The sequence below is a fragment of the Notechis scutatus genome, chromosome 2 (assembly GCF_049901735.1).
Source record: "Notechis scutatus isolate UNSWTSFEM ecotype Mainland chromosome 2, rNotScu1.2, whole genome shotgun sequence".
Taxonomy (NCBI): domain Eukaryota; kingdom Metazoa; phylum Chordata; class Lepidosauria; order Squamata; family Elapidae; genus Notechis; species Notechis scutatus.
In genome coordinates, this window is record NC_142010.1 from 145,335,001 (window position 1) to 145,361,046 (window position 26,046).

Here is a 26,046-nt window from a genome sequence, read left to right on the forward strand (position 1 = left end):
CTTGGACTAAGAATAGAGAGATCCAGGTTCAAATCCCCATTTAGGCTGGAAATCTCTTAAGGTGAGGAAAACTGTTAATGTCTTGCAGCTCAAGTTATTTCAACAAAATTGCTATGGAGAAATAAGTGAGGGGTGTGTGTCATGTTTCTTGGCGGGAATAGGCAAGAAATAACATAATGAAATTTGAGAGATGTCAGAGGAAGATTGTCAGAGATCATGTTCAGATATGTGAGGCAGCTGGCGCTTATGGTTATCAAACAGTCACACGGAACTTGCAAACAAAATACATATTTCAAATAATGCCATTTGTGAATCTTAGCCGCCGCTTTCCTGTTCAAACTAAATAAAGGAATTCCAACCCCCATGGATGAGAAGGGACGCTCGAAAATAGGACAAAGAATAATAAGATTTATCTGATCAGGCAAATAAACATTGTCGGATAATGAATACATAAAACACAATGTATTTCAAGTAACATAAACAGAGGGAAATATGCTTTGGAAAGAATCCAGTCTCTTCCTAGCCCTCCAAAAGGGTTTCTACTCGATCCCATGGAGGCCTCCTTTTCTCTGTATCAAATTTATATAAGAGTTCTGAATCAAAATCACTTATTTTCTGTGAGGGCCCTTCATGTCAGCCAGTATATGTTCTCAGGCACCATATGGAGGGAGGGAAAGAACACATGGAAGCAAAGGAAAGAAGACAGGTAGTCCTTGATTTACATTCAGTTCATTTAGGGATTGTTCGAAGTTACGACACTGGAAAAAATGACTCATAACGGTTCTTCACACTTAACGACTGTTGCTGCAGCATCCCTACGGTCATGTGATGAAAATTCAGACGCTTGGCAACAGACTCATATTTATGACGATTGCAATGTGATCGCCTTTCGCGACTTCTGACCAGTGTAGTCAAAGGGGAAGCCAGATTCCCTTAACAACCATGTTGCTAACTTAATAACTGCTGTGATTCACATAACAACTGCGGCAAGAAAAATCGTAAAATGGGGAGGTAAAATTCCCCTAACCACTGTCTCGCTTAGCAGCATACATTTTGGACTCCGCTGCGGTTGTAAGTTAAGGGCTTCTTGCATTTCTGTTAGATCAGCTTTGCAAACACCGATTCCCCTTTGACAAAATGGCAGCATCTACCTCTCTCCGGGCATAGAAACATCTTTCTAGCCATTACCACAAATTCCCAGTATTTTTTTTAAACGTACAAATCTCCCTAGTCTTCGCTTCTGCTGCCTTTTCTCTTCTCTTCCTTTGTGCCCAATTAAAATTCCTCACAGTACCGTTTCCTGCTGTAGCCTGGGTGGAAGGTGAAAGAGATGAAACCAAGCTATGCTCCAGGAGGCCTGCCTCTAACCTATATCGTGCAATTGTAGGTAGATGTAGCTGCCAACTCACCTTGCCAGAAGTAGCTTCCAGGGCCACCAAGAAGAACTCGTCCTGCCTGCAGAGAGAAAGACATTTCTTAAAATCCACAAAATTCTTATTTAACCACCTCTACCTTAATGTGTTGGAGATTTCGTCCTTAAATGTCCTAACCTAAAGTGCATTGTCCTTACATTGCCCCACACTCAAGAAGGAAGGGAACTCACCTTTGTGAATTCAGCACTGAAACCACTTTGACAATAGCCTTGTCCAGCAGGTGAGTTCAAATCTGAAAGAAGGGATGGGGGGAGAAAAGAGTTGAGAAATTCAGAGAAGCTGAACAAGAAATGAGTGGCATGAAATCATGGTGCAACAAGAGTTTATGTGGGTAATGTAAGAAACCCATTGATATCGCAGCTTGGGTTTTTCAATGAGATGTCTTTCAGTTGTGTTTCCTGCGCATAGAGGCACACATCTATTGTAGGAGGGGTTCAGGATAAAACTCCCACTTAAAGGCATCAAGAAGTAGGAATTCAGGATTACCTCTTCTACTCCCCTGGCTTCTCTATCTCTCAAATTAAACTCATCATTTAATCTGATATAAACCGAGCAAAGCTTCGTTATAATAATGACTGAGCATGAGGCATGGGGAACATGTGGTGTTCATTAACAACCAGGAGAGCCACAGATTTTCCATCCTGCAGAACAGAGCTTTAAAAAAAAAAAAAGGCCATACGCAAATTGCTTATTTTAATAACATAGTGGGATTTATTTCTTTAAACACTTCATTAATGCTTCCTGAATGATAAAAGTGGAAAGATGGGTTACGAGCAGGGATGGGCCAAGTTCTTCTATTTGAGAATGGAATATTCTGCTTCTCCTTTGGATTAGCCAATCTCCTTTGGACCGTGCCATCCCAGGGGTGGTCTGGTGGTTTTTAGAAGTACCTAAATCATTTAAACTGGAAGCAGTTTGAGGCATACTGGGTGTGGTCTGGGCATGAAACAGGCCTGTTTTGTCCAGAATACCATGTCTAGGATACCTCAAACTGTTTCCGATTCAGAGAATTTACTTTCAGAAACAATCATGCTGCCCCAGAGTGTCACGGTCCGGAGGGGAATAGAATGTTCTTTAGTTCAAAGAAATGTTTCATTCCCCAAGTAGATTCCCACATTCCTAGTCATGACAGAAAGATATTTCTTCCACCTGACGTAAAACAATATTTTAAAACAATATTTTAATTCAATGCCATCTGGAAAGAGGCACTGGTTGTGTCTTGCCTTCCAGAAGGCACAGGCATGGAACAACACTTCCTTACTCTCATGCTTACATACGTGTTTTGGGATTATGGCTTAGAATTCACATTTTTATTTCTTAATCAAATTTATAGAGCTGCCCATCTCACCAAAGGTAACTCTGGGCAGCACACAACAAATATTTGGGAAGCATCATTGAGAAGACCTACACCACCTCTCTCTGTCTCTGTCTCTTTCTCTCTATCAATCATCTTTATTATTTTTATAAATAACTCAAGGTGGCCAATATACTTACCTTCTCTTTTCCCTACAACACCAACCCTGTTAGATGGGCTGAGCTGAGAGTGACTGACTGACTGGCCCATGATCACCCAGATGGCTTTCATGCCTAAGACAGGACTAGACGCACAGTCTCCTGGTTTCTAGGCCAGCACCTCAACTCCTTCTCCAAATTGTGCCATGCTCCAAAATATGCCATAAAGACCCCCAGCCTGCGAATCTAGCATTGCCAGTGTACTATAGACACCTCGCACAATATTTACTTGTCCCTGCTCCACCTGACGTTTTACATTTCTAAAGCAGGCTTTCAGGTCTGGATCATCTGTTCAGAGAAAGGTCAAAAATGAAGAGGGATAATAATGATTGTTCTCTCTGAGGAGAGACTAAAGGAGGTAGAGATAGGGACCACAGCTGCCATTCCGTAAATGAGCAAGCTCTCCTACTGCAGCCATTTTCTAAGAGAGAACACAGCATGCTCTCAATATTTCAAATTGTCCAATAGACTTCAAAGGTTGGAGATCCAGGCCAGATGTCCTGGGACACCCCTCCTCATTGACCATTCATTATTTTGGAGGATGATAATATTTTCATTATCAATCCCTTCTCTCATAGACCGCATATTACCTGAACGGCAAGGAGCATATTCCACAAATTTAGTAAAGTTGTTGATTGACAGGTAGCATGTGCCCACAACTTCGCGCTGAGGTTCATCTTTAGTTGTCCGCCAGCTGTACAAGGGGGCACAGGCCTGGTAGGAAAAAAAAATCAGCCTAGTAAGCAAAGGCAGAGAGAGAGCTCAAGGGTCTACGAGTAACATCTAACCTGCAGTCAACCTTTCCACTGTTGTCATTAGATCGGGCCAGGCCAGGCCCTACCAGAGGGAAACCCCACCTTAAGAACTTCACTATTCTATAGCTTCTCCCACAACCAACTTCCTTTCCAACACTTTCATTCACAAGCAAATGAGTTCTTATCCCATCCTGAACATCAGTTCCCGTGAAGGGTTGGCCTTCCTCTCAAGCAGCCAACTCAGGCAGCAGATGGTTAGGAGGTAGAAGACAGATGTTGAAGGCCATGTGGCCTACACACACACACACACACACACACACAACCTTGCTATCTCTGTGTCTTAAGTTGCAATGGAAAATTTTGCTCCATTGCTGATGTTGACAAAAGTCATGTTACTTCCATGGAATAAGAAGATGGCTAGTAACCGCTTCTTCATCTGAAGCATTCAAATGCCTTGATTCAGTCCTGTCTAATAAAATAAAGCCATGCTCATTCCTGCTAGCCTCACCACTGGCAGCAATTTGTTTAAAGCAGGATGAATTTGACAGTGCTTTTAAAACTCTGTTAAGGCATCTTTGTTAATCAATATGAGTTCCTTTTGGATATAAGTTTTTAAAACGTCTAAATACTGCTTGGAGACTTCCCAGAGCAGCCTCTGCTAAAGCTGACAAGTTTTAGAAGTTGCTTACAAGTCTCACCATTGGCTAAATCCCAGCTTGTGCTTCTTCCTGGGACTGTTTCTACTCTTTGCTCTCATTTGTTTCTTACAGGAACAATCTGTATTTCAGACTTTGAGTATTTGATTTTGCAAAGCACCCTGAAATCAAATTCGAGTAGAAATAAATCTATCTACCTGTCTTTCTATTTACCTTTATAGTTCAAGCAAACAGATCATAAAGTAAAATGTGTCTCTAATCTAATTTGGGGAGGAACCCAACGACACCAGAAGAGAAAGGAATTTCTTCCTTGTACAATGGTGCCAAACCCCAAACCCACATGCTTAAAAAGCTGAAGGCTCTTCCTCCTGCCTCCCCCCGAAATTGCCTTTTTAGCTATATCCCTCTTTCTCTTGAATTTAGGGCATTGGAAAGTTGAAATAGCAATTTGCAGTATAGCCAAGTGACGACTGAAGTAGGGGAAAAAAACAACAGCGCAATAGCATTGTTGACCCGTGAATCCTTGCAATCAATGGCAGGTAAAATTAAACACAGATGTTGATAAATGAAAATCTTTTCTAAGATTTTTCTTTTAGACATACAGTAATCAAGAATCTATTGAATGAAAACCTCAGACTTCTCCTTTCAAGTGGCCAGGGAAACATTCTTCATTCCAAATTTCTGTTAGAGGCTTCCTGGAAGAAGCAATGAATTGGCATGATCTACACAGTCTTCAGACTAGTAGTCTATTCACACCAACTTTCAAGATAACAGAGTAACAGAGTTGGAAGGGACCTTGGAGGTCTTCTAGTCCAACCCTTTTCTAAGGCAGAAATGATATTAATTTTTTTCATGTTAAACTTTTTGGGACAAATTTCTGTTTTTGTTTTTGTTTTAATCTAGAAAGGGATGTTAGATTGATGACAAACCCAAAAGCCACTCCTTTATCTCTTCTTCCCTTTTGGGATTTGGGTTAAACAGCCTCTCTGCTCATTGCTAGTGGCGACAGGATTTAAACTACAACATTTCTAGCCTTCGTGAGTAGAAAAAAAGTGTTTCCAAATGTTGCGATCAATAGATTTAGAACAGGGTTCTTCAAGTTTGACAAGTTTAAGACTTGTGGACTTCAACTCCCAGAATTCCTCAGCCAGCTTGGGTGTTGAGATCCACAAGTCTTAAAGCTGTCAAGCTTGGACAACCCTGATTTAGAAGACAAATGTGTGTGGGGGGTGGGGGGGGGGAGGAAAGAGTGGAGGAGGGAATCTGAGTAGGATTCTCCACAGTCCAAAATGTCATGGTTTCAATTTCATCACCCTGTATAGACCTGCCCCTCCCATTGAGTAGCACAAGCAGAACAATGAATGAAATGTATACACTTTGCGGTGTCCTTTCTTTTTAAGAAAACACAACAAGCAGAGAGAATAAACAATGGGCCTTATAAAGCCATTTTATACACCCACAGGAATTTGCAACAACTTAGATCCTTCCATATATTGTTGATTGGAAGGCTGGCAGCCTAAAACATGGGGCAGCCTCTTTTTTGTTGAATAGCCCTGCCACAAAGGAGACAGGCTGGGTGTAATGTAACAAGCAGGTCTTGATAGCTATCTTTAAATACTCAGCTGCTTCAAAGAGGACCTAAGATAACTCTAGTCTCTTATCACAAACAACTGGACAAGAAGCCAATTCCTTGAAAACGGCAGGAAGGCTGACTCGAGGATAGCATTGAGGGCAGAAGAACAAATATTTCCCAAAGGAATAAAAATGGAAAGGGTCAATCAAGAAGCTGCCTAGGCCAGGGGTTTTCAACCTTGGGAACTTTAAGACCTGTGGAATTAAACTCCCAGAATTCCTCAGCCAGCTGGCTGAGGAATTCTGGGAGTTGAAGTCCACAGGTCTTAAAGTTCCCAAGGTTGGAGACCCCTGGCCTAGGCCATCTTCAATAGTGAACTGACTTTATAGAGAAGCTTTTATTTAACACTAGTGATCTCCAGATGTGTGGACTTCAATTCCCAGAATTCCCCAGCCAGCATGGCCACTGCTGAGAAATCTGAGCATTTGGGATCATGCCAAACTGGAAGTCAATGCAATTTGGGGAGAGCAATAATAAAAAAAGGCATATTGATTGGGAGATCAGAGAGTTACATTGGTTTTTTGCAGGCTGCAAAACCACTTGCACTTTTGGGTACTTGTAGGCAGCTTTCAAATTCAGGTTGCACACTGGATTACCAACCTGTACCAAGAGGGGGAAAAACAACAACAGATAGGGACATTTCCAACTCCCTGATTTTATTATTGGCTTGTTATCCCTCCCTGCCTTCCTTCTTTCCTTCAGGAGCTTAAGGTCACATACAGAGCACTCCCTCTTCATTTTTTCCCCTCAAACAACAAGTCTTTGAGGTAGGTAAAGAGAGAATTTTCTGAAATCATTCAAAAAGGAACTTCCATGGCCGAGAGTGGGCATAACCCTGCATCTCACGAGCACCTTTAGCCATGACATCACACTGGCTCCTGTCATTCAGAGCTCAGAAAGAGACCCTTGATGGAAGCTAGTTCAGGCCACAAAGATGGACTCATATTGCCATGAGGTTCAGCGTGGCACATTCCTGTTGCTCCCTAAACCAGACCATGATCCAGTTCTTGAAGTGCTTAGAGAAATCACATGGGACAGTTTAAAAGACAGAGCAAGCAGTAAGAGTTAATCTGTTTCTACCCTAAAATCACAAGGCAAGAGATAGGCTAATGGCAGGGCTGGTTGTTGTACCATGTATTTTTCCTATCTTCGCAGTCTAAACTATCAGGGATAACTCAGCCTGTACAGGCTCCTCTTACCAGTGCATGTGGTTAAAAAAGAAATCAGCACATACGGGACAAAACCCCACAGTAAGATTCGCAGCTAAGGTTACCAACATGCTGCATCTAGATAAGATCAATTTTACAAACGGGCCAGATCCACGGGATTTGTAAATGTATACTTAATGGGCATAATTTAGTCTGCTCTCTTAAAAGCAGGATTGTATTAAAAGACTGCTCTTGCAACAGGATGAGCTCTTGTTCCTTGCCCCAGCTCCTGCCCACCTAAGAGTTCAAAAGCATGCAAATGCGAGTAGATTAATAGGTACCACTTGGATGGGAAGGTAATAGTGCTCCGTTTGTCTTTGGCGTATAGCCATGCTGGCCATATGACCTTGGAAAATGTCTCCAGATAAGGCCAAAAAAACAGAGGTGAGCACCACACCCTAGTGTCAGACATTGGACAGGGAAACCTTTATCTTTTGACACACACACACACACACACACACATGCATTTTTTAAAAATGAAAACATATTCCGAAGACATCCAATCATGAATTCCTTGTTTCTGAGGAAGTTCTTTAAAAGTCTGGAAGCCGAAAATAAAATAAAAATTGTTTTGAAGAAAACATGGGACAATCTTGGCAACTGGAAAATAAGTACAGGTGGTCCTCGACCTATGACCACAATGGAGCCCAAAATTTCTGTTGCTCAGCGAGACTACGGTGAAGTGAATTTTGTCCCGTTTTACGACCTTTCTGGCCACAATTGTTAAGGGAATCCCTGCAGTCCTTAAGTTAATAACACTGTTGTTAAGTGAATCTGGCTTCCCCTTTGACTTTGCTTGTCAGAAGGTCGCAAGAGGGGATCGCGGGACCCTGGGAGACGCTGCAACCGTCGTAAGTACGAATCAGTGGCCCAGCATCTGAATTTTGACCATGTGACCGTGGGAACGCTGCGATGGTCGCAAGTGTGAAAAACAGCAATAGGTCACTTTTTTCAATGACATTGTAACTTTGAACAGTCACTAAAAAAAAAACTGTTGTAAGTTCTACCTGTAGCATGTTTATCAATAGAAAAACTAGCCTAGTAGTCGCTAAGCCAGAGTTTCAATTTTCCTTGATCATGCCTTTGAAATTTGATCATGCCTTTAAAAAAGTTTTTTTTTTGCAATTTAGCAGAATAATAATCTGTACAGGTAGTCCTCAATTTACAACAGCTAATTTAGTGTCTGTTCGAAGTTACAACAGCATGAAAACAGTGACTTGTGGCCATTTTTCACACGACTGTTGCAGCATCCCGGTGGCCACAGGATCAAAATTAAGATGCTTGGCAACTGGTTCGTATTTATGACGGTTACAGTGTTTCCCAGAGTCACGTGATCCTGTTTTTGCAACTTTCTGACAAGCAATGTCAAAGGGGAAGCCAGATTCACTTAACAACCGTGTTCGTAACTTAAGAACTGCAGGGATTCACTTAGCAACTGTGGCAAGGAAGGTCGTAAAACGGGGCAAAATTCGCTTCACAAATCTCTCACTTAGCAACATAAATTTTGGGCTCAAAATTGTGGTCACAAGTTGAGGACTACCTGCACTGACTGCCTAACCTGGTGGCCACCCATACAGGTTCGACAATAGCTCCCATCACCCAGCCGGAGCAGCAGAACTGGCTGGACTTATGGGAGCGGCACTTCTGGTGGAACGGAACAGGTGGGGGAACGACCAGATGGGAGAAGGTTGCTCGTCATCCTTAAAAATGTCTTTCACAAAATGTTGTAATATGATGTGACCACACAGACATCACGTTGCAATTGTAGCCTGAATAACAATGATTGAAAGGAAGAACACCTGGCCTTCTAATGTGAACCTGAATTAAACCTGGGAATTAAGGAGAAACTTCCTAACTATGAGAATAACCAATTAATGGAACAGCTTGTCTTCAGGAATTGTGGGGGCTTCATCACCGGAGGTTTTTAAGAAGAGACTGGACAGCCACCTGTCTGAAATGGTATAGAATCCCGTTTGAACAGGGGGCTGGACTAGAAGACCTCCAAGGTCCCTTCCAGCTCTGTTCTGATTCTAAATGTTAAGGTGGTCAGGAGAGAAAGAGAGAGAGAGACAGTGGAGTTAGCAGAGTCTTGTGCTTGTTTACCAAGAAGTTAAGTCCAGGTTTGGTTGAGGATCTTTGCTCCAAGATAAGGGCATGTATAATTGCAATTATAAACTTGCTATGAGCCTGTGGATGAAAAGACTACTATTTACACACAGTGGGTGAGAAGGGCAAATGTCTCCAGAAATTAATGCAGCGGCACCGTGGTTTTTGTTTCTCAAGACACAGGAAGAAATACTTCATTTTTGGATTTCATCACTCCCAGATTTCAGCTGATGGCGCAACAGCCAACAATGTGGTAGTGACAACTTCAATCATCCTGGAGCATCTCTCTTGGGATCAGAAATTCTTGTGTTCCCATATCTACCATCTAAAGCATCTCTATCACCAAAGCAAGCAAGCAGAGTCTGTGACTGAGCTCCAATCATTTGCGCAACACCTCCTGCTCAATTATCCTTTATGGCAGCCAACACTTACCAAGATGGATTTGCCGTGTGATCGCACCGTGGCTCCAAACCATTGGAGAGATTTAAATTCCATTTGCTCTAGCGTCCCATTGAGTTCCTCTAAACGGGATCCTGCAACAACACAAAAGGATAAACGTGGCCTAAATATGCATTTCAAGATATTTCGGTATCCGTAACACAATTTTTCTCCAGGGTGAAAAAAGAAAAACAGGTTTTAGTCTCAAGACAAGAAAAAGTTGTTAGGCTTTATGTTAGGAATGTAAGTCACCTAACAGTTATTTGGGTTGGAAATATATAAACCAGGATAGACATTTTTGTATCTTTAAGAGAATCCTAAAACTGTAATTGGGTGTGGTTTCTCAAACGGCCATAAGATGGAGCCAGAAACCTGGGTTGATTAGTCTCAGAAAAGAGTGTGAGTGAGTCTCTGTTTCCTTCTGTTGGAGTGTATTGCCATTCCTCCTAATTGACTACTATTCTTGGATTTGATGTAAGTCTGTTACTGAACTGTTTTTGACACTGGACTTTGTTATTGGATTATCCCTGGACTGAAAACTGACTGATTTAACCGTGAATGACTTGGACAGTGTTTGAACTGAACATTTATGGGAAGTAAAAACCTACATTTACTGTACAGTGTATCTGTGTGCTGTGTGTGTGTATTATTCTTCACTACTCTCACTACGTCTCCCTGTATGCGCTCATTCTCCTAATGGGGAATTACCTCAACACTTTAAGTACTGCACTACGTTTTCCTTAGCGAAGGTTAATGAATAATCCAGATCAGCTAAATTCACACAACATAGGGTTGGAAAACATTTGAGCTACAGTTTCTGTTGTGCTTTCATTCAATATATGGTATCTGAGGCCTGGGATCCTGCCTAGCACCTTCTATCCAGGGGTGGGATTCAAATTTTTTAACAACCGGTTCTGTGGGCGTGGCTTAGTTGGTGAGCATGGCTTGGTGGTCATGTGACTGGCTGGGCGTGACTTGTGGTCATGTTATTGGCTGGGCGTGGCCAATTCAATATCACTCACATCGAGGCACGCATCTCCTTGCCTGGCCTCTCATGACTGTGGGGATGCTGCAATAGTCGTAAGTGTGAAAAATGGTCATAAGTCACTTTTTTCAGTGCCATTGTAACTTTGAATGGTCACTCCACACAAGCAAAGTACTAGCACAGGAAGGGGGAAAAAAACTCCAGAGAACTTCCCGAGACAGAAAGTCTAGTCCTGCCAAGAACGTAATAAGGGTTAACAGAGAGGCAGTTTCTGTAAGCAACACCAGAATGTTTCCTTCCTGTCTTCCTTACAGGATTAGGCCAGTAATTTCTTCTAACAACCGGTTCTCCGAACTGCTTAGAATATTAACAACCGGTTCTAGCGAATAGGTATGAACTGGTAGAATCCCACCCCTGCTTCTATCCCAAGAAAATTGCTGGCTTGAAAAAGAATCAATGCAATAATCCAAACCAAAGCAATCAGCCTCCACCCTAGTATCCTATGATAGACTTCTGCATGAGTTACTGATTTGGCTTTGCTTCCTTACCTTTTGAGAAATTCTGCCACATCTGGGTATACTAAACCATTCTGTGCTGAACAGTGCAGAAATACCCAGAGGTTTTCTGTTGTCTTCCTGCATGATTTATTGCTTCTTCCAAAGACTAAATATTGTATATCCTGATCAGCAACTCAAGCAGAAGTTCTATTAACAAGCACTTTCTAAAAGGACATTTTCTTTCAAGAAGGCACTCGTCCAATTTTAATTTAGAACCGGGAGAGGGGGGGAAATTGAAGAGGTACCCCAGCTGTCAGAAATTCCAAAAACCTTGGCCTAGAAATTTTAAGCAATGACCTCGATTTTCCTGATAATTGGTGCCGTTGGTTTCAATCCAGACTTGAAAAGGCATCCCTCTAGCTCTGAATCAGAGAAGTTCACCAATATTCCCACTGCTCAGTACCAAGGCAACCATCCAGAAGAATATAGCAATGCATCCTGGGGTCTTGGAATAAGACACCATGTTGTCTTTTTCCCTCTCTCACAAAATCCCATTGGAGAGTGAACTCAGTGAATTGCTGCAGGCCAGGTGCAAGCAATCGAAAAAAAAGGGTTACCAGTTATTTCTGGTCTGGAAAGGCCTTTCCACTTCTCTTCCTCCCCTGCCAAAAATTCTGCTTCATTCTATATTATTCTCTCCACTTCCACCCTCCTGCTTTATTCCATTGACACCGTGGCCTAAAAAGTTTTTTTTTAAAAAAAAGAAAGGCAAGCACAAAAACTTTTTATTGTTTACTATTTGAAAAATCCCACAAAGCTGCTCTGAACAGGATTCTAGAAATTCCTTCGCTGTTTATTCACACACACACACACACACAGAAAAATGTCATAATACCATATTGTTTTCCATCTCCCCCCACCCCAATTTCCCATTGTTTCCCTTTGGCAGGAGAAGAGAGGACTCAAAAGAGGGCAAACAATGACGGAGGAAGTTTCAAAAATGCAGACAACCCTCTCCATCCCCACCCTGAAGCCCACCACCACAATCTTCCGGAACGGCCTCACATCTACGATTGCTGTCATTCTCCATCTTGTGATCCAAAGTACTCCAAGACCCCCTTGAAATCTTTCCAAGACTCCTGCTCTCCCTACACTGTGCGGGAGAGCAGAGGGTGGGCTATATGACTTAATCTAACATTCACATCCTGCATCTCTGGACAGCTGCCAAGGACCCAGTAGGGGCTCCCTGACACCTGCCCAGTGGCCCCTCCCTTTTTTTTAAAAAAAAGCCAGCAGCTGCCATTTTAGTTTTCCACAATTTTCTTGATTGATATTAAATAGGGAGTATTACAGTCAATGGAAATCAAAGCCAATGTGATGACCCGGGGCGTGACACAAAGGCAACACAGTCATATAATCAGTAGGAGTCCCTTTATTAGCTCCAACTTTGTCCCCAGTGTCCTGGTTACCTTCTGGTTGGAGAAAAACTCTCCCAGGAACAGCCTTTGGCTGCAGAGAATCAAGTCCAAAATGTGGTCAACAAAAACTGTGACTATAAGTCCAATCAAGGCAAAATGAGGTAATGAGCAGGGAAGGAGCAAGAATTTCAGACGAGAAGGCACGGCAATAACTCAACACGGTTGGGAGGACCCCAGGAACACAGATAACCACACACAAGATAAACTCACGTTTGTTCCCAGCAGCTGCTGCACTCAGCATGCATCTCTTTTAAACTCTTATTCCCAGGTGTGGCTAATGAAGGGAATCAGGGCCCTTTCCTCCCCCATAAGCCACACAACCCACATTGCTCTCTTCTCTGTTCCTCCCTGCATGCCCTAGGATAAAGAAGGGGTGGGCCTGTGTCTTCCTCTGAACTCCCTCTCCCTTGTTCTACCTCTCCCTTGTTCTAGCTCTCCCCTGCTCTGCCCAGCCGGGCTTTGCCCTTCCCCAGTTTCCTCCACAGCCAACAGAGCCTCTCTCCCGATCCCTGTCAGCTGTTAGTCTTCTTCCTCGGATTCAGACTCTGACAGGGGCATGACAGCTCTACAATCCAGATGCTTGGGGTTATGGTTAGGTAAAAAGAAACAATCCCAGCAGCACAGAATGAAACTGACTGGTTACTGTGCTCTGGACCTTGGTGTATCTAAACTGAAGCTTTGCCAGGATTCATGAGATGCAATCCTAAGGGATTTAAGACCTGTCTTACCACAGAGGGGGTTAATCTGTGTCTTGAAAGGACATGTAGTCTTCCCAGAAAATTTATTTATATAGGTAGTCCTCAACTTATGACCACAACTGAGCCCAACATTTCTGTTGAGAACTGAGTCAGTTAAGTGAATTTTGGCCCATTTTACGATCCTTCTTGCCACAGATGTTAAGTGAATCACTGCAGATGTTAAGTTAGTAACACGATTGCTTGTCAGAAGGTCGCAAACGGGGATCATGTGAATCCAGGGCACTGCAATTGTCATAAATATGAATCAGTTGTCAAGCACCTGAATTTTGATCACATGGCGTGGGGATGCTGCAATGGTTATAAGCGTGAAAAACGGTCACAAGTTACTTTTTATCAGCGCTGTTGTGAATTTGAACAGTCATTAAATGAACGGTTGTAAGTCAAGGATTACTGTACTCTTTACCGCAGTTGTGTCCAACGTGCGGTCCATGGACCCACAAGATCATAAATGTTTAATATTATTGTGTGATTTATATACATTAACTATATTATATATTTTATACGCAGTCCAAAACGCTCAAGACTTCATTCAACGTTGCCCAGTCAAGCTAAAAGATTAGACACCCATGGCTTTAGAGCAGGGGGGTCTCCAAACTTGGCAACTTTAAGACTTGCCAACTTTAACATGGCAACTTTAAGCCAACTGGAGAATTCTGGGAGTTGAAGTCCACAAGTCTTAAAGTTGCCAAGTTTGGAGACCTCTGCTTTAGAGTATCCTGAGCCAAAATGGCTAAGATTTGTGGCCTACTTTGAAAACTTGGGGGAGAATTTCACTTTGCAGAGAGCTTAGTCTTGAACTCCCTCCCCTAGTTTTTTTTTTTTTAGTTTTAAGGTACAAAATAAGTCTCTTAGGTTTTTATATAAGGCAGTTATTTCACCACTTAAAACATGTCCCCAAAGGATCAAACTATCCCTTCTCAGTTCTCACCCTTAAGGAATCGTGGAACTACTAGACCTGTCCCCTGTGAACCTCAGAGATCAAAAAAGCTACAATAAAAGTAAACTTTTGTGGCCCACAGCTGCCCAAAACCTGCCCACTCACGTTCTACTATGTGTTGTAGCTGCTTGTGACATAAATATGTAAGTCAAGCTCATTTCCGGCCTGCAAAAATCTGGGTGACCATTAGATGATAGTAAACAGATGGAGAAAATGATTTCTCTACTGGTATCTAGTGGCCAGCTGGAATTCTACAGCTCAACCACGCCAAACTGTCTTGTGCACATTCAACAGGGGATTAATTCCCTAAAAGTCAAAAACCATTGGCTGGGGTGTCATGGGATCCTCTTTTGGGATCTTCCAACAAGCGAAGTCAATGGGGAAGCCAGATTCACTTAACAGCTGGGTTGCTAACTTAACAACTCCAGTGATCCACTTAACCACACAGGCGTGAGATGGGGCAAAGCTCACTTAACAGATGTCTCACTTAACAACAGAAAAACTGGGCTCAATTGTGGTTGTAAGCCAAGGACTACCTGTACTTTGGGCCATGGCAGCATCCCCACAGTCATGTGATCAAAATCTGTATGTTTGACAACTGGCATGTGTTTATGATGGTTGCAGCATCCTGGGGTCACATGATTGTCTTTTGCTACCTTCCCAGATAGTTTCCAACGAGTGAAGTTAACGGGGGAAGCGGATTTATTTAACCAAATGCACTGATTCATTTAACAACCATGGCAACAAGGTCCAAATTAAGCATGCTTCCCTTAAAAAACATCTTGTTTAGCAATGAAAGTCTGACCCAACTGTGATCATAAGTTGAGGATTATCTGTAGTGGGCCAGTCTAATGCAGCTTGTTGGTTTATTTGCTGTTTATATACAATTCCCTTCAGGATCTCTCTCAATCAAGTCAGTTCACCAGACTTATGTAAAGAAACGACGGAATAGAAAATTAGCATGTATCCTACTAAACTTTTTCCAGCAGAAAAATGCAAAAACTGTCGTCATGAAAAATGAGATCAAAACCTCTATGCTAAGAGCATTTATGTTAGGCCATTATTCCATGGCCTTATTGGACTGTTGGGAATTTTTGTGTAATTTGTTCAACCCAGGCTCAGTTGACATCACACGTTTGTTCTGTGGGGACAGCAAAAAGATCCAGCGAATATTAAATTCAACATTGATTAGACCATTTCTCTTCACCTAATAAATTTTCTGGGTATCCCCTTTGTCTGAACACATGCAGATGATTTGGTTTATTTATTTGTTGTTGTTTTTTGTTTAATAAATGTGTAAGTTTATATGATCAGGTCAGGTTTTCTACTATTAATCGGTTATGGGAGGCTCAATTAACAGAATTGGAAGGGACCTTGGAGGTCTTCTAGTCCAACCCCCTTGCTCAGGGTAGGAAACCCTATGTACCATTTCAGGCAAATGACTCTCCAATCTCTTCTTAAGAACCTCCAGTGTTGGAGCATTCACAGCTTCTGGAGGCAAGTTGTTCCACTGATTAATTCCTCTGTCAGGAAATTCCTCCTTAGTTCTAAGTTGCTTTTCTCCTTCTTTGGTTTCCACCCATTGCTTTTTGCCCTGCCTTCAGGTGCTTTGGAGAATAGCTTGATTCCCTCTTCTTTGTGGCAGCCCCTGAGATATTGGAACACTGCTATCATGTCACCCCTAGTCCTTTTTTTCATTAGACTAGACATACCCAGTTCCAGCAAATATTCCTTATATGTTTTAGCCTCCAGTCCCCTAATCCTCTTTGTTGCTCTTCTCTGCATTCTTACTAGAGTCTCCACATCTTTTTTACATCGTGGCGACCAGAACTGGATGCAGTATTCCAAGTGTGGCCTTACCAAGGCATTATAGAGTGGTATTAACACTTCACATGGTATGTTAGATTGATAGATGAGGTATAATTGATAGAGGAGGTATAATTGATAGAGGAGGTTTAAAATGCTCATTCATTCTTGGGATTTTGTTTATTTAAACAATCAATATGGCCAGTTAATAACACAAAGAAACTGGCAAACAGATACACAGTATACAATGTGCCAGAACCCACTAAAGGTAATGCTCACCTAACATCCTTCCCACAGTACTTGGAAGAACAGCCAAGGGCTTTCCGAAAGGCTAACAAAGGTTGGACTTCTCCAAATTTTAAGAAAGTGCTCTTCCAGACACTGCCAACACCATGGCGGGAAATTTCTTAAATTTCGTTATTTAAACCCGCCTTATTGTACAGTACTGATATTTACCCATTCCAGAATCCAGTTATTCTGTTTCTTCTGGTTTCCCCCCCTTACTTCGAGTGATTCGGCCACAAAATTACATCAGCCTAAATAAATGAAAGGTCTGCTTCCAACACTGTGAACGGTAGTTGATATATAATATACAAAAGGAGCTTTGCTTCCAAGATAGAGGGGTTCTTACATATTACCGGCTAATCAGTTCTCCAAAATCAGATTCCACAGCTTCCCAAAGCAGCAAACTGTTGTGCAGCCTGGCTGAAATCTGATCTCTGTATTTCTGGCCCATCTCCATCAGGGACCGTCCACGTTAAGGCAGCAATGCCAAGGCAGGGAAACCCAGTGCCAGTTCAGGCAGTCCAGGCTTTTCAAGAGTGTGTGTGTGTGTGTGCTTTGAGGAACCTAGAATGCCTCTGCTACACAGAATGCATCAGGGGCTGCAAATCTGCAAGTCTCAGCATGTGTAAATTGAAAACAGGCCACCGACGGAGCATTATCTCAGCACTTTTTTTTATTCCTAGCGCTATGCGGCATTTTGGATTAAAAAAGAAAATGATTGTTTGGAATGCGCAGAGCGCCCAGCTAGCCTCTGTCGGCAACTCTGTAAAGCAGCCGTATCTTTTCCAGGGATCAGGCGGCTGCTTTCCACAGCCGCAGGGGGATTCGGCGAAGACACTTGTTATTTTAAGGAGTCGCCAGAAGCTCACATCTGCACCAAATATTTTGCCTTTAAAACTCAAGCACTGCACAGCCTTATGGCTTACATATGTTCCATGTTTAACCTGAACTCAGAGTGGCACACTGATCCTCCCCTTTCCCATTTCATCTTTACAACATCCCTTTAAGGTGGGCCGGAAAGAAAAGGATGAGCTTAATTATCTCAACTATGGGAAGGAGCTGTCACTCTGCAGCGCAACTATTTGGACTAGTCTTTGGCTTCCAGAGACAGAGCTATAATATCTTGGAAGCCTATGCCAGTCAGCAGCAACAAGCAAAATGGGATTTGGCACAAATAGCAATAGCCCTAAGACTTATGTACCACTTCACAGTGCTTTACAGCCCCCTCTAAGTGGTTTACAGAGTCAGCCTATGGCCCCCAACAATTTGGGTCTTCATTTTACCCACCTCGGAAGGATGGAAGCCTTGAGCCTCGTGGGATTTGAACTGCCAAATTGAAGGCAGCTGGCTGCAGAAGTAGCTTGCAGTACTGCACTCTAACCACTGCGCCACAAAGGCTCAATTATAAAAAATTTTTTGTATGTATGTATGTATGTATGTATGTATGTATGTATGTATGTATGTATTATGGTATTCAGCTTTGTTTGGGTATTTTCCCACGTCATTATAGTTGTGCTTTTAAAGTTGTAGCGACGTTTCGGCAGAATCTCATCTGCCATCACCAGGCTTCTGTATTGTGTTCATCTGTGAGTCACAATACAGAAGCCTGATGATGGCAGATGAGATTCTGCCGAAACGTCGCTACAACTTTAAAAGCACAACTGTGATGACGTGGGAAAATACCCGAACAAAGCTGAATACTATACATATAAATACCCACAAAAACTTAAGAAAACAAATATATATATATATGTATGTATGTATGTATGTATGTATGTATGTATGTATGTATGTATGTATGTATAAAGCAGCTTGACCGATTGGCGGACGAGAAGAACTTTTATAAATAAACATGACACTGGATTATAATCTGCCTTTCCAGATTGTACTATCCTTGGTACTAAAATTGACCTGACATCCAATAGGAAAGGTCTTCTCAATCTCACCAACTTTTAAGATGTTGTGGTCTTTAAATCCCAGAATTCCCCAGCCAGCTTGAATTCTGGGAGTTGAAGTTCATGTGTGTTAAAGTGGCTCAGCCACAGAAACTTCCTTGGGGCTTTGGACCAGTCATTCTCTCACAGTCCAACCTAGCTCAAGAGAGTTGTTGTTATGAGGAATGTGGGAAGAGAAATTATATGCCACCTCCTGAAGGAAAGACAGGATATAAATCTATTGATTTATCGCATGGATGTCAAACTCGATTGTGTCACGTGACATATCATGACATATTGTGACTTTCCGGAACCAGGCCTTGTGTGACGCATCTGGCCTGCATGCCACCAGTTTGACAGGCCTGATTGATAGATTTCAGACTATAAATCTATAGGTTTATAGCAGAGGTGGTATTCAGCAGGTTCTGACCAGTTCTGGAGAACCGGTAGTGGAAATTTTGAGTAGTTCGGAATACCACCTCTGACTGGCCCCGCCCCCATCTATTCTCTGCCTCCTGAGTCCCAGCTGATTGGCTGGGTCTTCTTTTGTTGCCCTGCACAGGAGAACGGAGCTGGAAAGCAGGTTAGTGGGGTGGGGAGGGAATGGGATTTTGCAGTATCCTTCCCCTGCCATGCCCACCAAGCCACGCCACACCCACCAAGCCATGCCCACAGAACCGGTAGTAAATTTTTTTGAATCCCAACACTGGTTTATAGATTAAGTCTATAAACCAGTGTATACTTCTACAAAATTTATAGATAAGTCTATAACCAGTCTATATATCTACAGGTTTATAGATTATGCATCGATAAATTTATAGATTTCAGTTTGTAAACCAATCTATACATCTAAAAGTACATCTAAACCTCATTTAGCGACTGCCTTGTTTAGCGATTGTTCACAAATACTATGGCAATGAAAAAGTAACCTTAGGATAAATCTTTATATTTATGACTTTCATGGGGCTGTAAAGCAAAGGAAAGCTGAAGTAATATGGTAAGCCCAGTCAGTTTCACTTAGTGACTAGTTCACAATGACCAAATTGCGGGTCCCAATTGTCATTGTTAAACTAGGATGACCTTTATAAATGTATATATTTCAATCTACAAACCAGTCTCTACAACTGCTTAAAGTTTATAAAGTTAGTCTATAAACCAATCTATACATCTATAAATCAGATTTAAACCAGTCCCTTATGACAGAAAGAATCAAATTTCAAACCCCTAAAATAATTTCTTCCTGCCCCAAAGAAATCTCATTTGAAGAATGACAGCATTCTGGCTAAAAGGTAAAGTAATACAGATAATCCTCAACTTATGACCACAATTTGGACCAGAATTTCCATTTTAAGGCAATATGGTCATAAAATGAATCATCATGTGATTGGCCCTGATTTTACAACCATATTTATTGTTGTTAAATGAATCACTGTGATCATTAAACAATTCATATGGTTGTTAAATGAATCTGGCTTCCCCAACTGACTTTGGTTGCAGGAAGCTGGTAGGGAAAGTTACAAATCGTGATCGCAATAGCAATAGCCCTTAGACTTATATACCGCTTCACAGTGCTTTACAGCCCTCTCTAAGCAGTTTACAGAGTCAGCCTATTGCCCGCAACAAACAGGGTCCTTAGAAGGATGAAAGGCTGAGTCAACCTTGAGTGGGTGAGAATCGAACTCCTGGCAGTAAGCGGTGAGTTAGCCCTGCAGTACTGCATTCTTACCACGGCGCCATCATGGCTCAATCACATGACCACGAGACGTTGCAACCCTTATAAATATGAGCTAGTTGCCAATGCCCAAATTGCAATCACATGACTGCAAGGGTAATGTGACGGTTGTAACTTTGAACCATCATTTTTCTAAAGCAACTGTAACTTTGAACCATCATTAAATGAACGATCATAACTTGAAGGCCACCTGTACATTCTTACGTTTTTGTATCAAACAAGGTGAATATCAGCAGATACCATTTTCTCCCTTCAATATGATGGGCGAAGCACCATATATAAAAACTCTGATTTTATTTCTTGCTTTTGAACAATAAGGGGGATCCTTATGTACAAATATGAATTTGATCCCCCTCCTTGACAATTCCACCCCATTTATCTCTCGCTTAAGGCTGTAAAGTCAATTAGGGCAAAAATCAGGATCCTGGCATTCAACAATACTTCACTCCCTTCTGAGTTCAATGGGGCCAATCAGTAGCTATTGTTGTTTTTATTACATGAAGGAAGGAAAAGGGCAGGCCTTTGCTGCTAAGCAACCACGGATAGGCAAGAAGAGTGGTAGCACTCTGAACTTCCTGTTTGCAACTGATAGTTCAATCAGCTGAGACAGAAAAAGAATTGAGAGAATTATACTATTATGTCAAAGTAAAAAAGTTGAGGTTTGAAGTTACGGTCTTATTCTACTGCACCAAAGGGAGTCGGAAGTCAACGCCTTTTCTTTCTTTTCTACACTTTTCCCTTTCCTTTTCCCTCACCTATTTTTCCCATTATTTGTTTTGATATTTTTATATTTTATATTATAAACCAATAAAAAGGACCACTTGAAGAAAAAGAATTGAGAGCAACCACCAATGGCTTGTTGCCTTCCAAACGTACAGTGCTAGGATTGAACCTGGGAGTTGCACTTAAAATACATCAGAAGACGTATCAGGTTAGAACAGGCTGTGGATTTTCGTTGAATGCATACTTAGTGAATCCGGCATTAGACTCTGAAGTGGCAATCAGTTGAACATCCAAAATTTCACTGAGGTTTTACCACAGACCAAACTTCTTGCATACCTTCTCCCAGCCAGAAATGCCTAGGAAGGCCAATGTAGAACAATTAATGGGCAAGCATTTGTCTGAAATGGTATATGGTTTCCTGCCTAGGCAGGGGGTTGCGCTAGAAGTCCTACAAGGTCCCTTCCAACTCTGTTATTCTACTCTAGTCTAATGCTTGCACTATCAAATTGAATGCAGACATTACTCAGATAGTCAATGATAGAGAAATAGGGTCTGCATCTTATAAAGGACAATGAGTGCTGAGTGCCGCATCAACTTAATGGGCTTGGCAGTCAACATTGGCATCCAATTATATTTTAAGTCTATGTCGCTGGCAGACTTGCTAGGGGCTTCATTCCAGCTTAGAGATAGTAGCAGCAAAAGCTGGCTAAAGATGACAGACGTCCAAACATTTGCTTGGTTTTCCCAACAAATCTTGTACAGCCAAGCTTTGCCAGGCTATTCCCTTAGAAATACACACTGATGATAACTCAGGTTGTTTTTTTTTTTTTGCTAAACTACAATGCCTGGCATTCCTCGCTATCGACTCAGGATGCCTGAATTTATACTTCAGCAAAATCTGTTGATGTAGGAAAACCACACTGATAAATATGATCTAAAACAGCAAAAGGAAGAAAATGAGTCTGAGTGGAATGCTCTAGGATATCCAACTGCAAACTTAGAAGGAAAAGAAATCTGGCCTTCCTCCCTGGGATTGACCCAGCTTACCTTGGCTGCTATCAAATTCAATGGTCGTGCAGCTGTTGTTGCCAAGATGCCAGGGACAATAGAAAACCGCACCTCCTTGTGTAATTTCTGACTGGCCTGTTTCAGCCTTGGGTGCCCCGACAAGGATGCTGCCACTGAAAGAAAGGAAAAAAAAAAAGAGAGAGAGAGACAGGAATAAGTAAGGGAGGCCAATCCAGAAACTCACTACAATAAGGCAAAGCAAACTTCTTTGTCTTCTTTTTCTTGCAAGATTATTACCAGCAAACTCATCTGCTAGTGACAGTGTGAGTTTTCTATGCACGCCAGTGCCAGGGTACCAGGGACCTCAGGCTGAGTGATGCCAATTAGGGCCAGCCCAACCATGAGGAAAAACTGAACTAGTAGCTGCAGATGCTGAGCAACACGGGGAGAAGAGTAGAAAGGTATCTTTTGGTGCACACCTTTCCTGGAGAATAAAACGGTTTTTTTCAGACAACTCATCCATACCCCCTTTTAATCCCTTCCTCTTTAAAGTAAAAGATGAAAAGCTAAACATGTCATACCTCTTTGTTTCCCGATAGCTTTCTTTTGGATGCATTTTTATTGGTTCTCCCTTCCCACCCCTCACCCCGGAATCATTATTAGGGAAAGGGTGACAATAACTGAAATAGGTGAATACAAATAAATGTGCATTTTCGAGAGTGACGCTTTTTTTAAAAAAACAACAGGATTTGGCTGCCCACAAAATACAACAGAAATGAAGAAAAGCAATTTGGTCTTTGATTAGGACCCTTGTCCTTAAGAGAGCCACTCCTTACTACCACAGATATAATAAACTTTTGTTTAGAATATTATGGTTTTCACTTAAATAGGCAGAAAAGGTTTCTAGCACACCTGATGAGAAGCCTGGGTTTAAAAGGTAAGAAAAATAACGTCTGCTTCAGTACTCTGATTAACAGGTAACCTTCTCCCAAGCTTTGGGAAACCAGGAGCATGTATGAAGAAAAATGGGTCAATTTGCTAAGTTCACTTTGAACCAAGAATGTGTAGTAGTGTTGAACTGGAAGGAACATTTTTTGTGTGGAAGGTTGAACCTTGGGACAGGAAATTGGATTAGGACAAGGTGCCTTCTACAACCGCTTGGTCAGGATCTGGTCTAAGCACCTGCTGAACAAGGCAGAGGGAATGGAGGCAAGCAGCACTGCATTTCCCATCCCTTGACAATTCGATATCCACGCCCTCTTGTATCGTCTGATCAATAATCCCTCATTCAATGATTTCTCCCTCCCCGCTCTTTTTTTCCAACAAGGGATAATAATCTGAGGAATAAGTAAAAAGGGAGATAGCTTCTTGTGAGTCATCCTTGAGAAAGTCAAGGTGGGAATGCTGGACACCATCTAATGAGGCAATCAGCTGGAACCAGTGGCTGAGATCTCATTCTTGAAGAGGCCATTCAAGACAGACCAGGCAGACTCCTTTCTCTCAGTACCTTTACTGACTCCTACCCAATCCCTTCCAAACAGGGATGTGGGCAAAGCAGGCTGAATGATGGGCCAAAGTGGCTTACCTTCCAGTTTAATTATAACTCCTTTGTGAAGCTACCTCTCTAACCCTGCGCCCAAACTGAACTAAAGCCACTCTAAGCACCAGATCTTCTGCCAAGGAATTGTTTTTGTGCAGTGGTATTATGGTCTCTGCTCTGGTTTGCTAACAAGAGACCTCAGGAGGTCTCAGGGCTATTCAATCCATACAGTTGTTATTAGCATAGAGCTCCACAGGGAGATTTCTTGCCCTCCCACTTAGTACATCTTGCAGTGCACTTCACCTAGGTGAGAACTGACAGACAGGTCGCTTTCTTTTAGAATACCTGCAGATTGGTTAGTATCTTTGGATTGTGTTGGAGGAACAGGTTCTGTAAAATGGAGGCACGTTTCACTCCAGTCTCCTTTTCCTCCTTAGCTCCCCAAATTCTAACTACCTCTATATTTCCCTTCAAACTACCCTTTCCACCCCCTACACACACACACACACACATACACACACCCTTCCCTGATGCAGGACAAAGGATCCTTGTGCAGTCAGTCAGGTGTACGGTTCAGCAGCTGCAAGCAGGCGGTGAACCCACCCCTCTTGGGGCCCACAGGCCTGGGAAAGAGCTTAAAATAAAATACTCCATAGTGGCCAAGGAAGTCCCATAGTAGGAAAACAGAGAGGACAGGCAGGATAGTAAGGAGAAACTCCGCCTCAGCAGCCTCCTTCCTGTAAACCTGCCAGATGCATTGGATGCTAACAGTTATCTGTGGGAGCTCAAACCATCTCCTGTTTCAATCTCTGTGGGGAGCCGGCAGCCAAATACTAACCAAGGCATATGTTACTGAGAGAAATGTGCAAAGGCTGTCTTCAAACTTTGACAGAAAACCTCATACCTCTGAGAATCTTAAGAATTATAGATCTGGGATGAAGAAAAACTAGAATGAAAAGCGGAAACTGAAAAAGAGGAGCAAATTCCCCTTCAAAAATAATTTCGCACCCTAGAGCAAAATGTATCAATGATATCAAAGCATAGCTTTACCCACAGAGCAAGTCAAATCTCAGAATAACAGAGCTGGAAGGAACATCTTGGGGGTCTTCGAGTCCCACCCCCTCCTCAGGCAGGAAGCCCTGCACCATTTCAGACAAATGGCTCTCCAATCTCTTCTTAAAAACTTCCAGTGTTGGAGCATCCACAACTTCTGGAGGCAAGTTGTTCCACTGATTAATTGTTCTGTCAGGAAATTTCTCCTTAGTTCTAAGTTGCTTCTCTCCTTGATTAATTTCCATCCTTTGCCATGTATCTCTTTCCAGCTCAAAATCCATGTAGCAGGATACATGAAATTGACCAAAGAAACTTGGATGCAAATGTTCTGTAGGATTCCTAAATGGAGTTTGATTTCTTCTGCAGTTGTGGTCTGGCTTGCAAACATTAACACCTGGAGAAGTCCGACAGAGTTTCTTAGGCAGAACCACCAGATTGAACCCGATCTCAAAAACCAAGACCTTCCGCCATTGAATGGCACAATCAGTAGCTGTGACCATGGAAATGTTCCCAATCTGGACTTAGCTCGGGTAAAGAATTTCTCACTCATCATGCAGAGTGTAGCAGGAATGCCATCTCCCAAAGTTTCTTCCCCCAACAATGCTAAAGATAAGACAACAACAAAGGAATTCTTCTCCACAGAATGCAAAAAATAATTTTTATCAGTCAATTAATAATAAGTTAGAATGTTGCTAAAGGCTGTGTACTAACGTAATTTACTTTTTTTTTTTTGTAAATTTTATTTGAGTTTTCACAAAGAGAAAAAAAAATACAAATAAAACATCTTTTTTGAAAGCAGCATAATCCCGGGTTACATTTCTTTGTACAGACACAAATTCAGGTTCATGCTCATTTTTATATTCTATTCCATATCTTATTACTATTTTATATTTTCTGCATAGCTTCTCTCCTCTTTTAATTTTCTCAATTTTATTTTAATTATCTCATCTCAATTCAAATCATTGTATTTATATTTTTTGTCTGTCCTGTTTCAATTATCTATTATCTTTTCTCATTAAACAAAATTTCTCCTGTAGTTACTGATTGGAGTATGACGCCTTTATATCTTTTCCCTAAAATTGTAACATTCAATATAATACATAACTTCCATTCGGATTCTGCTTGGTACATTCTTAAAATACACACTGTATTCCTAAAAAAAGAAAAAAATTATAAATGTATATAATTAAAACAACATTCCATTCCAATTCAATTCTATCATTAATATTAATATTCATTAAAGTCTTAACATCTTTAACATTACTTTTCAATTAAATATCATACTTCTATGGGAACAATTATAAGCTTTCCATAGTTAATCCCCCCCTTCACTTATATTTTATAAAACATTAACTAATTAAAATGTTCCCGTTCCTTCCTAATTCAGTTTTCTCTTTTATTTTATTTCACTTATTTTATTCACAAACATTTCACTAAATTACATTAACTATTTTATCCCTCATTTTAATCATACGTTGTTTCCAATTTTCTAAAGTTATTTCTATTACTAATATAACAATACAGTCTTATGTACCTTTACAGAATCCCTTTTTCAGTTAGATTTTCACC

General features: G+C 41.6%; 1 protein-coding gene across 1 annotated transcript in view; it reads right to left on the reverse strand.

Annotated features, from left to right (window-relative positions):
- ITGA5 (integrin subunit alpha 5) overlaps positions 1–26,046 on the reverse strand; it is a 90,802-nt gene that overhangs the window by 39,488 nt on the left and 25,268 nt on the right. Inside the window, exons 2-6 of the mRNA XM_087956523.1 lie at positions 21,924–22,057; positions 9,736–9,836; positions 3,536–3,659; positions 1,604–1,665; positions 1,410–1,455 (exon numbers count right to left, since the gene is read on the reverse strand). Coding sequence (XP_087812649.1) covers positions 1,410–1,455; positions 1,604–1,665; positions 3,536–3,659; positions 9,736–9,836; positions 21,924–22,057 — 467 coding nt within the window. The remainder of the gene's footprint in view (positions 1–1,409; positions 1,456–1,603; positions 1,666–3,535; positions 3,660–9,735; positions 9,837–21,923; positions 22,058–26,046) is intronic.